General features: G+C 40.6%; 1 protein-coding gene across 2 annotated transcripts in view; it reads left to right on the top strand.

Annotated features, from left to right (window-relative positions):
- Positions 1 to 14,666, top strand: part of GABRB2 (gamma-aminobutyric acid type A receptor subunit beta2) — a 182,818-nt gene extending 168,152 nt beyond the window's left edge. For both annotated transcript variants that reach the window (XM_024576962.3, XM_053927247.1), the window contains one exon: positions 8,705 to 14,666. In XM_024576962.3, coding sequence (XP_024432730.1) covers positions 8,705 to 9,052 — 348 coding nt within the window. In that variant the 3' untranslated portion in view covers positions 9,053 to 14,666. The remainder of the gene's footprint in view (positions 1 to 8,704) is intronic.
- The last annotated feature ends 881 nt before the right edge of the window (positions 14,667 to 15,547 follow it).

Here is a 15,547-nt window from a genome sequence, read left to right as displayed (position 1 = left end):
AAAATGCTGATGTGCACTATGTATTAATAGCTAGGCCTGTGGTGGTTGCGACTGTAGTGAACATGTACAGACTTTTTTCCTTGTTCATATTCCCTAAACAATACATAGCACAACTGTTTACATAGTATTAGGTATTATAAGTAGTCCAGGGATAATTTAAAGTACATGGGAGGATGTGCATAAATTACATGCAAATACTCCACCATGGCGTATAAAGGCCTTGAGCATGCAGGAATTTTGGTATCCAAGGGGGAGGGGCTCCTGGAACCAATTTTCCTTGGATGCAGAGGGACAGCTACTTTTAAGTTTGTAGCCACTGTTTACAACAAAGATAAAATAACTGATGCTAAGGGTAGTGTTACTATAACAAATACAAATGGCCAAGAATTACAACAAAAGGGTTTGTAAGCTCCAGACAATTTCTTAATAGAACATTACCGTTACGAGTGGTATGCCCCTGTTTGAAGAGCACCAAGGAATCTAACATTTCCTTTGTCAGATAATTGGGAGCAGAGGAATCTCCATCCATCCTTCCTTACATGTAGCATCTCTCAGACCCCAGTTCAAGAGTTCCTCCCATCAGGGAGTGTGATTCTACTTCTCGACATCAGGTCCCCTGATTAGATGTTCTCGTGGCAATGTGGACACTTTCCTCACTGCCCTTATTTTCATTTATAATTACGTATTATTTCTATAGGTGTTTGTTTCTTTAGCATGTGGTCTCTGTGAGAGCAAGGCACATGTTTGGTGGGGACTCGAGAAGTGTCTGTTGAGTTAGCAGGTAATATTATGCCATTAGTCAATATTTAGCAGATATGTGTGCTGTATTTTTTGCATATTTTCATTCTGTGGTTGGTTGAATCTGCGGGTGTGGAACCTGCAGATATGGAACGCTGACTATATGCACTTCGTTATTTTGACTGTATCATTTTTTATAATTACTGCTGATTCATTTCTCATCAGTGCATTTTTTTAAGCACAGCCACTAGACCCAGTGCTAGTTAATACTAAACCCGTGTGTAAGCTCCCACTTGCAGGATTCAGTAACCAGCGTGAGTCCATGTACCTCCCCGCCCAGCCCACCTGTCTTCAGGAGGCCCCGTCAGCACCACCCGCATGCCCCCTGCCAGTCCACGACCACCCCAGACTCCGAATCCGCGCAAGCAGAGGTTATTGGCTGTGTTGCCTGCCTCTCTGTGGAGTCGAGTGTGCTGCTTCCTTCTGCTGCCCTCGTGTGCCATGTTCACGGGGGTCCTGCCCATATGTTCTGCACTCCGTCAGCTTTCTGGCTTCTTAGTCAAATTAAATGAAAAGCAGTGGGAGGCAGTGGGCAAGGTTCTGTGGATGGAGTGTGTCTCTGGTGCACGAGGGGATCTGATGATAGTCTGGACGGGGTTTTTAGAAGTCAGTGGACTGAGAAATTCTCTTCCGGAGTCAGTGTCTTCCAGGATGGTCAGGGTTTTGTTGTTGTTGTTGCTCTGTTTCAATGTAAACATGGTTTTTTTTATTGTTCAAGTAGAGTTGTCTCCATTTTCCCACCACCACCTCCCCCACCCCAGCCATCCCCACCTCCGACCCCTGATCCCACCCTCCCTTGGTCTTGTCCCTGTGTCCTTTGTAGATGTTCCTGAAAACCCTTCTCCCTTTCCCCCTCACCCCAGTATCCCCTCCCGCCTCCCCTCTGGTCACTGTCAGTTTGTTCTTACTTTCAATGTCTCTGGTTAAGATACATGAAAATGTTAGCACCTTGCGTAAAGAGGACAGAAACCAAACCTTGGCCTCTTTGTTTTTAGCCAAAAGCTAGAAGCAAGTTGTAATTCCCTCAGACCCAGAACTGAGGGGATGGCTGGTTCTGTATGTTCAAACCCATCCTCATTAGCTTAGGCAACAAGCTTGGGGGCACTTTCAAAACCCAGGACTAAGAGGAAACCATGAGTCCCTTAATGACCTGGGAGGATGCGTCTGGGAACCTTTAAGTCAGTCAGGGTCATTAAGTCTTGAAATTTGACGTGATGAACCACTGCAGGTATTACTCACTATTCTGGGCCTTGGGAGCTTATGAAGAGGAGCGGGTGTGGCTGGAAAGGCCACCCCTTTTCCCTCTTATCAGGGTGTACTACCGTCGCCCTCGGCGATCTGTGTAAGTCCTGGGGGCTAACTGTAGGCCGTCTCCTGCTAACGGGTACCCATTCTCCCCCTCCCGCTATCCCTGCACATTGGAAGCACTTCACAGGAATGTTTCCAGCCTTGAGGAAAGAAACCAAAACAAGTGTCCTCTATGGTATTATTTAAAAAGGAATTCAAAGATTGCGAATTTCTAGGTACATGGTTGCCTAAAAATCTTTATCAAGCCATTGTCCATAATGCTTTGCAGTGTATGAACCAGCGACTGAAAAGATTAGATCAGTCATCGCTCTCTGGCTCGGGACTTGAGTCAATAATTCAGACGAAAACTGAACTACAACAAACCATCCCCTGACAGCAATCGAGCTCCCAAGTGTTAAAATGCCTTTGAGTTTTCAGAACTGGGTACTTACATTCTCCTATCTATCTCTGTGAAGTTTGTCAGAATAGGACTTTGGGCTCAGGTAAGCTCCTTGTAAAACTGACTCCATTCCACACATCCTGAGGACCTCTCATAATTTAAAGTAAGTTCCTCTTTTGGATGAAAGAAATGTCCATAAAATGTATAGGAGCCATGTATAATGCTCACTTTTCCCCCCAAATTTTTGCGGGAAAAATAAGGAGGTGCATTATATATGAGTAGTGCTAATTCTCATGTATAATACGAATTATACACGGGAATTAGTGCTAAAATATGGGTGCCCGTTATACACAGCAGAATACGGTAGTTTCCTTCAGTTTTTTTTCTTCATGGGGATTTCAGTATGATCCTCTTATGGTTTTCCCATGCAACTGAAATGACTCCTGACTTTGAACTTTATTTGAGAGTACTAACAAAAAAACGGGGGGACGGGGCGGGGACTACTAGCTTGTAATTTTATTAAGTGAAGAGATGGAAACCAGAATTCTCCTGACCTGCTAAAGGAAATGAGTCAATTTATCATCTATTTTATTAATTATACTTTTTATTATTAGATTAGCAATTTGAATGTACTCTTCTTTCTCCTAAATTTAACATTCATCCTTAGATCTCAATCCACATATTATGTTTAAAAAATCAGTGATCTGTAGTTATATGAATATATTATTCTTAGTGAATCCCACATACATTAACACAAACATAGAAAGAAATCATTTTCCCAGAGAAATGAATTTGATTCTGTGAGTATAAAAGAAATGGAAAAGACTAAACCACATACCAAAAAAAAAAAAAAAAGAGAGAGAGAGCGAGAGAGAGAAAGTCTACCTGGGAAGTCCAAGCACAGAGAGACCCTGCAGAGTTTGCCACAGCAAGGCCCCACGAGGCTGGGAAAAGCAATCCCAGGACTAGATCAGGGCCACCATTTTCAATGAAGTTGCAAGACCACAAGATGTTTGCCTAGTGAACTTCCTTTATCCATCATTCCTATGTTATTCCACACATTTTTAGCTGAAAAGCAAACCTTGTTCTAAATGAAACCTAAAAGAAATGTAATGCAGCAGGCTGGATGCTTAGATACGAGAGATTTGGGCCACTGTTGTGATGCTGTACAATTTGGATTTAAATGTCCTGCAGGCAGGCCTGTATTTTTTTAGCCTAGTTCACTACTTTCCATTATATTTCCATAGCCTGATTGGATCGTGGGATTCTCTGACCCTCTCAGAAATTTATGTAAGTGAGTTTTATTTTGAATACTGCTTGGTACCTGCTGTAGTGGTCAGCATTAGGGATACATAGCAACAGAGCATAATCCCTGCCTACACATTTGCCATCATAAGGGAATCAAGGCTGCTATGAGGTCCTAGCAAGAGGACATAAGCTGGTGAAGGGAGCTAGCCCAAACCTCTGTGAATCCACCTAGATTTTCTAGATGAAGGGCACCGAGGCTCAGAGTAAGCCAGGATTAGAACCGGCTCTCAGCTCTGGAGCCGGTGGTTCTTCCACTCTGCTCGTGGACATTAGATGAGCAGGGAGGGACCCAGAGGAGCCATACCAAAAGGAGCAGGCGTGTTCATGACTGGACAGCTTAAGCTTACCAAATGTCTTCTCACTGCTCATCCTGAATTAATCATGACCTTTAGAAAAACCTGATCTCCTGGGGCCCTTTGGGGAGAGAAATCTTAGTCGAGTCTTTCTTACCTCTTACTTCCTCTGAACACTTCACTCTCACTCATTAGAACAACAGCTTAACACCTCACCCAGCTCATTTGATTCACCCACTAGGCCAAATGGGGTTTCTTGTGTGTCTGAGACTGAATATTTTTACCTTGTAATGACTAATAAAATAGGGCCACACAGGTCACTGACGCATAATGAATGAATTCATTAATTTGATTCTTTAAGAGAGAATCATTTTCTGAAGGAAACCTTGAGACATACACTAGTGTGGTCTACCCATGAGAATTTAAAAACTGGACATCAAACAACAATGACTGAGTTGTTCACATCTGGCAGCCACCGCTGTCCACTTCATAGATGGTTCCCCCTAGAGCGAAAATATTTAGTGGGAAGAGTTGAAGGTTCGAATCCGCGAACATAAGTTTAAACTATTGCTTTACTACTTAATTAACTTTCAGCTACCCATGAACTTCCGGATTTTAATGGAAAGGGTTGTTTATGAAATGCTAATATACTAACTCCATCCTCATAACATGATCATGAGATTTCATAACAGAAACAAAAAATGGCAGTGACAATAATCTCAGCCCTTTTTGTTATTTCTCCTGGCTTTTATTTAAAATGCCCAGCTTCCTGTAACTACCTGGGTGTTTCAATAGTGTTCTCCTATGTTTATTTACATTCCTGTTCTAAACTCCACGTGTAGTTACTATTTCTGCATTTACGCTGGTAGAGGGATTCACAAAGTCGAAGCTGGTGGCCTTCTCTTGCTGCCCTGGAATCTCCGTGCTGTATTCTAGTTGGGTGAACTTTCTTTCTCCTCTTAGAACACTGGGTGCATACGAGCTGGTTTCAGAGTTTTTTTCCTTTGAAAAGAATGCTTTTGACGTTCCCAGGTGGCTCCCAGTTCGTTGCCTTAACATTTCAAGTTGTTCAGGCCACAAGGTCACTTCATGGAAGAAAAACAAGATCTCCCACCCCCACTAGCACAGTAATCGGAAATCGCACCATTAAGATTGTTTGGATTTTTACAGTTTCTCACTCTTCTTTTGATGATGTGAGTGGTGACCTGAGATTTCAAATAGCCCCATTCTCCCTTCCCAGGGTAAGCCTGTGATGCGTCTGGGTCGCTGAGGGGTGTGACTTGCTTTTCTGTATAGGACTATGGGACAAAGACATTCCTTCAGAGCGCACACCCGTCGCTGGGAAAGGCGCAGAAAGGGAAACAGGCCTGGAATTTTAAAATTACTGTATGAAAATAAGGCTCACTCTTTATTGTTCAATTCAGTATCTTTTAAACAAAATGGAACTCTGTTAGCCAAGCATTTTTCTTTTCTTTGGGGGGGAATAATAGAAAGAAGGGAAAGAAAACCTCTTAATCCAAATGTTTAATGTGAATTTGCCATTAGAACCATCAGCACATGGGTGAGCCTGGAAAACAACTCCAGTCAGCAGAGAACCCCCCATCTACCCAGTAGAGCATCCAGCTCAGCGGAAGCTCATCTCCCATGTCTATCCCAGACATGCTGCAAGGTCAACGTGCTCACATGTCTCTTAGGCGTAGCTATTTACCGTGTTTTCCCACCTCACTGGAAGCTGTGTGTGACCCACTGCATTCATAGCACACTGAAACAGTCAACTCAGCATAGCGCTTTCGTTTCCCACGTTCTTCCCACATATGCCCCCTCAGTTAATTCCCCCAAAGCCTCTTCTTACACTTGAAGAAACCTAGATTCAGAGGGAATAAATCATTTTCCCAAGGTGCACACATGTGCACACGCAAGCAGAGGAGCCAGAACTGTGACCTTTCAACCTCCATCCCGTATTCTCTCCGGGCGGGGACTGTTGCTGCCAGCAGCCGAGCAGCCGAGCCGTGGGTGCTCCCTCCAGGGCAGCCGTGATTGTGAGTGCAGCACCGGACACACGGCGGTGCTCAGTAAATGCCTTTAAATTAGTAAATGAAAAAATAGATGAATAATACAGCTTCTGGAGTTATTTCCTCCGACACATCATGAATTTCATAGATAATGAAACAGAAATTCTAATCTAAACCTAAACAAATTACTCAAGAATCGTTTGTTCTAAACTTAGAACAAGTTTCCCTTAATAATATTCCACTGCTCCTGTTATTTTTTTATGATTGTCATTATTGATTTATGTTTTTATCCCAGTCATGTCTGCTGTATGTTCATAATGTTCTTATTACAATTGCTCAATTGGGAAACAAGTATCCTGGGGCTTAGAGAGGGGGAGTCTCCCAAATACCACATGCATAGTGGCAATATGGCCATTTCTTAGGTAGTTAACAGTTAACAGCCCAGGGCAGAACCAAAAATGAGCGTGCTCTGTGAAACAAACAGCGGTAGGGGGTAGGTCTCCCATCTCCGTCAGCTTCACTCTTCTTGAACTTGGAAAGCCCCAGTCCTCTCCCCCAGACTTCGAACTCTGATGATTAAGGTTTGAGTTCCGGCTCCACCATTTAGTAAACTATGTGACTTTGGAAACTTGGCGAATGACTTCACTTATCACCTAGGAAAGAAATGTTTTTTCAAAGGATGTTTCTGAGTATTCAGTGAGATCGTTTCTGCAAAGTACTGACATATAAATGCAGTTTTCAATATTCCTTTCCTCCGTAGGGCCACCAGACCCATCACTACAGCCATTGCTCAGCCCTGTGTGACAGAGGCGTTGCAATGTTTATCGGGTTTAATTTCCAAAGTTTACAAACTTTAAAAATTATTATTAAGAATATATTTGTTTAACATTTCCACTAAGCAAAATACTACCATAAACCAAACATACACGATGTGTGATCATTGGGCAGAGATTAATTGCTTAGTTATTATGACCCAACATATTTTATAGCCTCTATTTCTCAAAAGATTTCAGATTTGAATTTATAATACAGCATCATTAAACCAAATTTGAAAGCTAATTGATAGTACGTAATCTCAGGAATATTCTTTCTGCCTTCTGCATAATTCATGAAGCTCAGAGCATTATATCTTCCAATTAAGTGTTTGCTTATGGTCCTTGCTTCCATGTATCACCGGTCCCTATCATGGGCTATTTTTCTCTTATTTTGTAATTTCAGAATTTTACTGGAAACTGGTATTTTCTGATTCTCCACCAAAATAAATATAATCTGTTATTAATAATAACATGTTGTGGATAGGTTTTATCATCTGTAACCACTGAGGCCTTCTAAAAATAAGACACACAAATCATCCCTTCTTAAAAAAAATGTTTTTTAATTACAAATCATTTAATCTTTGGGATTCATGATGTCAGTATCCATCCTTCACTTTTAGTTTGGCCAAGAAAAAAATCACCTGAGAGAGAAAAGGATCACCCTATCCACACAGCCACCTTAATTCTGTCCCCTGTGCCCAGAATTCAGCTCGGCACAGCCAGTCTGGGCTGACTCTTTTCAAATCCTGCCTCCCTTTTCCCCCTCTCAGGTCAGCCCCTTACCCCTTACCCACTCACCACCCCACCGCCCACAGTCTGCCTGGCCGTCTTTTCCCAGTTCCTTCGTGTTCTGAATTCTGTTGCATTTTGACAAGTCACACGTTGCCTGCATTTAAAAACTTTCCCTTATCATATTGCACTACAAATTTAAGGTGACATCTTGTCATTGTGGATGTGAAGAAGCGTCAACTAAATGAAGTTACACAAAAATGTCTCTGGCATATATAGCGAGTTCTTAGTAAATATTACCTACTGTTTTTAGTTCTAGCTTTACCTTGGGTTCATCTGTAATTAGGCTACTGTTGTGAGCACTGAAATTCAGTAATTAATTCTATAATAATGATTGTTTTATATCTAGTACAGTTTAATATGTTATACATTAGTTTCAAGACTATAAATTCTTTAAAGGGTATCATGCCTTCTATTCTCTGCATTTCCTAAGTAGAAATAATGCAAATTGTACTAGCAACAGCCTATTATATCATTGCATCATTAGAGCAATCTTCTAAGGCTAGATGATCATACCATTTGATAGATGAAGAAACTTAAACTCATATGGGTTATAGTGGCAGAACCACAATTCAACTTTAGATAATGTAACCACAAAGCCCGTTCTCTTAACCGCTATGATACATAGTCAACCCATGAACAACACGGGGTTAGGGGCCCTTGCCCTTGGGTAGTTGAAAATCCGTGTCTAACTTTTGACTTCCCCAAAACTTAGGTTGTCTCTTGGTAGCTGTGGGGATTTGTTCCAGGACCCCTTTGGATCCCTAAATCTCAAGATCAGTGCATGCAGTTGGCCCTCCCCATCTGCAGATCGCAACCTCAGATTGAAACAGTATGGATGTTTATTGGAAAAAGTCGGTGTACAAGTGGACACCACGCAGTTAGAAACCATGTTGTTCAATGGTAGACTGTGCTACCTAAACTATGTATCATAGCGCCCTTATATAGTGAACATTAATAAAGCTTTATTATTTTGCATTACTTGATTCTTCTCCCTTGCAGATGGACCCACATGAGAACATCTTACTGAGCACTCTTGAAATAAAAAATGAAATGGCCACATCTGAGGCTGTGATGGGTCTTGGAGACCCCAGGAGCACCATGCTGGCTTATGATGCCTCCGGCATTCAGTACCGGAAAGCCGGGCTGCCCAGGCATAGTTTTGGCCGAAATGCCCTGGAACGACATGTGGCGCAGAAAAAAAGCCGCCTGCGGAGACGTGCCTCCCAACTGAAAATCACCATCCCCGACTTGACTGATGTGAATGCCATAGATCGGTGGTCCCGCATATTCTTCCCGGTGGTTTTTTCCTTCTTCAACATCGTCTATTGGCTTTACTACGTGAACTAAAGCACAGCCTTTCGCGGGAAGCAAGGACTAGATTCCTCCTCAAACCAGTTGTACAGCCTGACATAGGACTTGGAAAACACATCAATCCAGGACAAAAGTGATGCTTAAATACCTTAGTTGCTGGCCTATCCTGTGGTCCATTTCATACCATTGGGGTTGCTTCTGCTAAGTAATGAATACAGTAAGGTCCTTGTGGTTTTCCAGTTAAAATGCAAGTGATTTGTACACATGCTGGCCAAGACTGAGTCTGAGCATTCCACTTTATCTGCTTAGTTTGCGGCCGACACAGAGGGGAATTATTTAGAAGATTTTCTTAGAAGGCTCACTAGCACTGTCAGTCATTTCGCTGAGAAGTAGTCCTGTCCAGATCCTCCCATCATCATTCCCAAGGTCAGCACGCTGCTGCGACGGCCACATGCTTCTGAAACATCGCCCTCCGTGCCATGCGGACATGCTTACGGCAAGGTGCTCTGTGCCTGTCTCATTACGATGATAATGGTGCCGTGGGAAGGTAATTCCCGCTGGCTTCTAGAACATTGTCATGTAGTTCAAACAGGATAGAAGGAGTCAAGACAGAGAGTCAAGAAACCAACTTGGCCAATTTCAGATTGCTTGAGCACTGAGGGTCAGCTGTGACGTCTTCCATTTTGACATTACAGATCAGGAGAATTCTAAATGTTATCACACGTGATGGCCAAAGAAATTTTTTGAAAATGCTGTTTCCTAGGTGGTTCAAAGGAGAGTTCAAAACCCAGAGCAGAGTGGAAAATCCAGAAATGACTGTTGTAACAAAATTAAAGCAGACAAGCATTAGGACCCTACTCTGCCCCACATAGCATCTGGTCTATGCGTATCATGCGCAGTAGCCAAAGGTAGAACAAGAGATTTTTCTTTTTTCCAATTTCACAAGCCTTTGACAGCATACCTACAGAAGCTTGTATAGTTTATCTAATTCAAAGACATCCACAAAAGAGAAAAGTTAGCCAAATTAGTTATCTTAGAGGTCGGTCAAATTGAGAATTACTCAAATAGACTAATAGAGAGCCCAGACAAAGTGAGCAAACAGGTTGCTTTTTTCACCCGTCTACTGTCTCTGCAACACTTTTCCCTATAAGTTTATTTCTGACTTTAATAGGGTATTTCAAAAGAAGGATTTGTTCATTTCTTTAAAGGATTAATGGTTCTTTCCAGCTTTTCTTGCTTCTGAAATTCTGATTATATTCTTAGAAGACAGAAAAAGTAAGGCTTTGGAGAGATTGAGTGAACTCTATTTCCTTATGTGCAATAAAGTTCACCTTGGTAATTTTCATAGCAAACAATACTTCAGAGATTATGTGCACAAGTAGAGTCAGTTTGTGGATTTGTTGGATTTTATTTTTTTTTAAGGTTGCTTTCATTGTGGTATGTTGCAATCTCCCTAATCAAGGAAAATAGGAAAGAAAGTGGACAACAGGATAACAACAAAACCACAGGAACTCGATGAAAGTTATAGATCTCAGGTGATACTGCAGAAAAATATCGCACTGCTAATCAGGTGGGCACGATGTGTTGTGTTCGTTCAATTTTTAAATTATGGCATTGTGCTTCTTCCGGCGTATGCATTCATATGTTGGACAGTAAAGACAATAAGCTAATATATTTTCTTTCTATCAGTATGAGGTTCATGGAGAAAATAGTGAATTACTAAATTGTCCTTAAAATTTGATTGGATTGAACCTTTTCTTGGAGGATGACTTTGCTATTTCTATTTAAAAAACAAAAAGCACTTCTTTTCAGAGTAATATTCTGAACTGTGCATAGTAGCCAAGGCCAGTGTCTGCCCATAGATGAAATGTTATGTTTTTCCCCTGCTGATTTAGCTGCTTGGAACATGATGGGATCCTACTGCCCTCTATTCCAAGTATCTGTGAAGAAGAAAAAAAAGATTTAGTACTTAGCTTTCTGAATTTGCCTCAAGACTGGGTAGTATTTTTTGCTCCCCACTGGCATCAGGGACTTTGGCCTTTATTTTTTTATTATAAACTTACACACCTCTGAGTCTGATCTTTGGGCAGAATCCAACTACATTTCCTCCCATGCTCAGAGTAGAGATTCTTCAAGTTTCTCCAGGGACACGCTTTCTCCAAGGCAAAGATTTGGGGGCACCACTAATAAAAGTGCCTGCCTCTTGTCACCAGGGTTAAAGTTGGAGTGGCATACATCAGGAAGGAGCCTATTAATAACTCAGGTGCACAACTCCAAAATGCCATTCTGGAACGGTTTCTCTAGAGACAACTCAGAGCCCAAATTTAGAAGTGGGCTCTTATTTGCAATTATTGTAAAAGCCATAAAAATCCTTGTTATTGTCACTTAAAAAGTTGACATCCAGAGAAGTGAACAGAGTAATCTAGATCAGAATGGAAAGAAGCAACCTCGCAGCATGAGCATCCAAAGCATATAACCAGGGATTCATTTCTGCTCTCAGTGGTAAGAAGAAACTAGGAAAAGGAGAAAAGATGGGACCTTGGAACAGATGCCCTAGAGCAAAATCCAGATGTCGGCATTCAATAACCACGTAGTTAGAAACAACTGACTCATCCTGCTCAGAGGTAACCAAAAGTAGATATAGAATTGATTCTTAAACTACATTTTTACTGTAGTTGAGTTGGGTTTGGGGGGTGGTTCAGGAAGGGGTGTTCGATCTCATAAGTCCACAAAGACCAGTCAGCTACCTATCCAGTGGTTAAGTTTAAGGACCACAAAAATGTGTTCTTGCAATTCTGATATGCTATTACTATCAGTTTATACACATACGTGCCATTTGTCCTTTGATTAAAAAACAACCAGATAGCCAGCAATTAAGGTGTTTTTTCATCTTTGTGAAATTCATAGGCAAATTCTGACTCTAAAATGCACAGTCTAAAGGAAATCTTTGATCTCAACCTGTAAATATATACTGTACATGACTGCTAGTAGGTATGAAATGCACTTTCAGAACTGAAAACTCATGCAACATAATCATGTGTTTGCATAGGGAATGTTACCATTTTTCCACTGCAACTTACTAACGGGAAAAGACATAATCAGGGCCATCTAGACCGATCCTCTTCTCATCTCTTCAAAAGCAGTGCTCAGTTAAAAATAATGATAATAAAAATGGTCTATGAGCCAAAAGACTTTATCTTCTAGCATTAGGAACAACAACAAAAGCCTGCCAGCTTAAAAAAGCACAACACATAGAGAAAGTTCAGTGGAAAGCAAAATGGGAAAATGAACCACATTCATTTTAAGCAAGACCTGCATTAAATTGGCAACTAAGACAATTTTCATTTTCTGTAAATAACTGTGTTACGGTTTTATGATTAACTTCATACTCAACAACAAAAACAGCAACACAATGAACAAGCAACAGGTCATACAACAATCTACATGTATATATGTGTATATATATCCATGTAAACATGCATACGTATATCTGCGTTCATATGTTGGAAAACAAAAGGAATAAGCGAATGTCTTTCATTTCCTTCATCAGACCAGTGTATGAGTATTTTTAATTTGACGGCCCACAAGTCAACTTACTGAAAGAAGCGACACAGGGTACTGAGCATTTCTCTATCAGCAAGCCAACGCCTCCACTTCTTATGAACCATCGCGCAGTTGGTGCTGTACCTCAGAGCACCCTACGTTAACCAGTCCTCGCGTTGCTTGTCTACTTGCTCTCTTCTTCTAGGCAACAAATAACATTGTCCATCGGTGATTTGCAAACAAAAATGTCTTAAGGAAACAGAAAATGATTTTTAAAAATCCTTCTAGGAGGAGGGAAAAAAAAAAAAAAAACCCCGCCATGTTGGTTAGGGCCAACACTCCCAGCTGTAGCAGTCGCACCATTTTGCTGAGTGTACAGAGTCCGTGTAACGTGAGCAATCATGACGTTCGCTGCGTGTGTGTAAATATCCCAACAGATTTCTTACGTATTTTTAACTTCTGATTTGTATTTTATGGTAAGGCGATGTGCAAATTCTGTTCATGGCTTAAGTTGATGTGTTATAATATTATGTAAATAATTAAACATGCTGTAAATGAATAGTCAATAGATGCAAATAATTGTTTAGTTTTTTCTTAATATTTATTTATTTTTTACTAAGTACAATTACTGCAGTGCCCTGACAGAGTAATTTAAACATCCTTTTCCATAAATGGTTTGGGATCCCAGATCGAAGGGTTTCAGTTTGCTATCACTCACACACACACACACACACACACACACACACACACACACACACTCACACACTCACACTCTCACACTCACTCACATTCAAACACAATACTCTTTCCCTTGGCCACTCTCTCACTCCCACTCTTGCTCCCTCTATGGGAAACACACAGTGTTCATGTAGTGAATATAAGAACCAAGAGAGAGCCTTAGAAATGGCAGCCAGGAGAAGCAGAAATGATCATTGATTACTTGAGAGGGTTTTTTACATGTCGGAGTTCAAGAAACCAAAGGCTGAAACTTAAATCTCAATTTTCAAAGAGTAAAAGTTTATATTGATGGCACTAGAGAAATAAAAATGCTTATTATTCACACGCGCTCCAGAAATTTGTTACACACAACGCATACTGGAAGACCTTTTATTTTAAGTAGTAGCATTTAGTCTTTAGATAGTATTGTTCCTTTCAACCAAAGACTCCAGAATTATTTAAAAAACAAAAAAAGGAAAGAAAAAAAGAAAAATGAGGGAAAATTGAAAAAAAAGACACTGCTTCAAACCAAAGGTTTAAAAAGCATTTTCCAAGTACACTAGGAGCATTGTAAAAAATAGTAGAGGCAACACGATGCTAATTAAGATACTACCCTAACGAAATCATTTCTGAAAACAATACTTAAACACAGCAGTACTCTTAAATATCTTTTTGCTTTTTGGATATTGAAGTAAAACATTTTTGTAGATACATGCAAAATTTTGACATCAGATATTAATTTGCTTTGAGAAGTTCTTTTGTGATAGACAAATGATCCAAATGATGAAAAACAAGACTTTGTGTTTTTTAACTTCCAAAAGCAAACGTCTCCTGTCACGCGTCCACTAATCAGATGCCTGTGTGTGTGTCCTTTCACCGTCTGACGCAAGGCGACACTTCTATCAGCCCATATCTTTCCCTTTACAGTTCAACCATGTACGTTCAACCATGCTCGTGTTTAACATGCGTCCAAGTGGCAAATAATTTACATTCCATAACATTTTTCATTTTGATTTGCATGGGTGTTTAAATAGTTCTGTTTTGAATATCGTCCCTGCACAGTTCCGAACTGTCCTTTTATAACAAGTGATATTCGAGTTTCCTCACAATGTAGTGATTATCAGCCTTACGAATTACCTTGTAGCCTTTCTGAATATGCACAGATGCACATTTTCCAATGGCTAGAAAATGCAGAACACAAGTGGATAGCATTGCATCTATTTTCATGTCTTTCTAAAAACAGGACTACTACACATCTCTGGGACACATGAGATAGTAACAAATGAGGATTATCAATGAGTAGCACATAAGAATTATTTTCTTGAATTTAAACTTACTACAGTCAGTTTCAGCATGTAAATATACAATAGTGTTGGCTAGTGTGTAATTCTTGAACTAAGAAATATAAATAAAACTTGAAAGGACGTGCGTGTGTGTGCTTTCATTGGGTTCAGAACTTTTTTTTTACTCATTAGTATGAGTTAGACTGTGGAATGAAGGCTTCTGTGAAAAGCAATGAAAAACTTGGGAACTTGGGACCTGCCGTTGAGCAGACTTGAATTTGAGCTCTGACTTAACATATTGTGTATATAACTGCGCAGCTACTTAATCCATCTGACTCTCAGTTTTCTTATCTGTGAAGCAAATAACTGTGCCTCCTTCAAGGGGCTGTTGTGAAGATGGAATGACATGACCCATGAGAAGTCCTGGGCACAGTACAAGACTCGTGGTAAGTGGAGTGTGAGCAGTAAGTACTGTTGTTGCTGTTGCTAAACATCACCATTACTAGAATGGCCAGCACATATATCACAAGTTCTATCTTGATAGCGGTTATTAAATGTTCTCGTAGGTTATATATTTTACATTAAGAATAAATAAGAACTTGGCTTCAGTTATAAAAACATGATAAATATAAGGTGCTCAGTCATTGAACATTCAGCATATATCTGCTGAAGACATTATGCTAAGGACTTTACTGATTTAATATTCATCTAACCCTTACCACATTCCTAAAAATAGAAGAAACTCAAGATCAGAAAGCATAAGGACTTGCCCATGACACTGAAAGAACTTGGATTCCTGCCCAGGCCGGAAGGACCCCCAAATCCTTGTGCAGTTGCTTTCCGCCTCATCATTAAAGTAAGTGGCCAGGCCAGTTTAATTCTTATTTATTTTGGTCATTTCTCAAGAAGCATTTGCTGAGGGCCCACCGTCTGCCAGACCTTGTTTAGGTTTGGAGAAACAGAGGTGTGGCCCCCTGGATTGTACGGC

This window comes from Desmodus rotundus, chromosome 6 (assembly GCF_022682495.2).
Source record: "Desmodus rotundus isolate HL8 chromosome 6, HLdesRot8A.1, whole genome shotgun sequence".
Lineage (NCBI taxonomy): Eukaryota > Metazoa > Chordata > Mammalia > Chiroptera > Phyllostomidae > Desmodus > Desmodus rotundus.
Note: the sequence above shows the minus strand (reverse complement) of the source record. Positions and strands in the feature narration are given on the sequence as shown.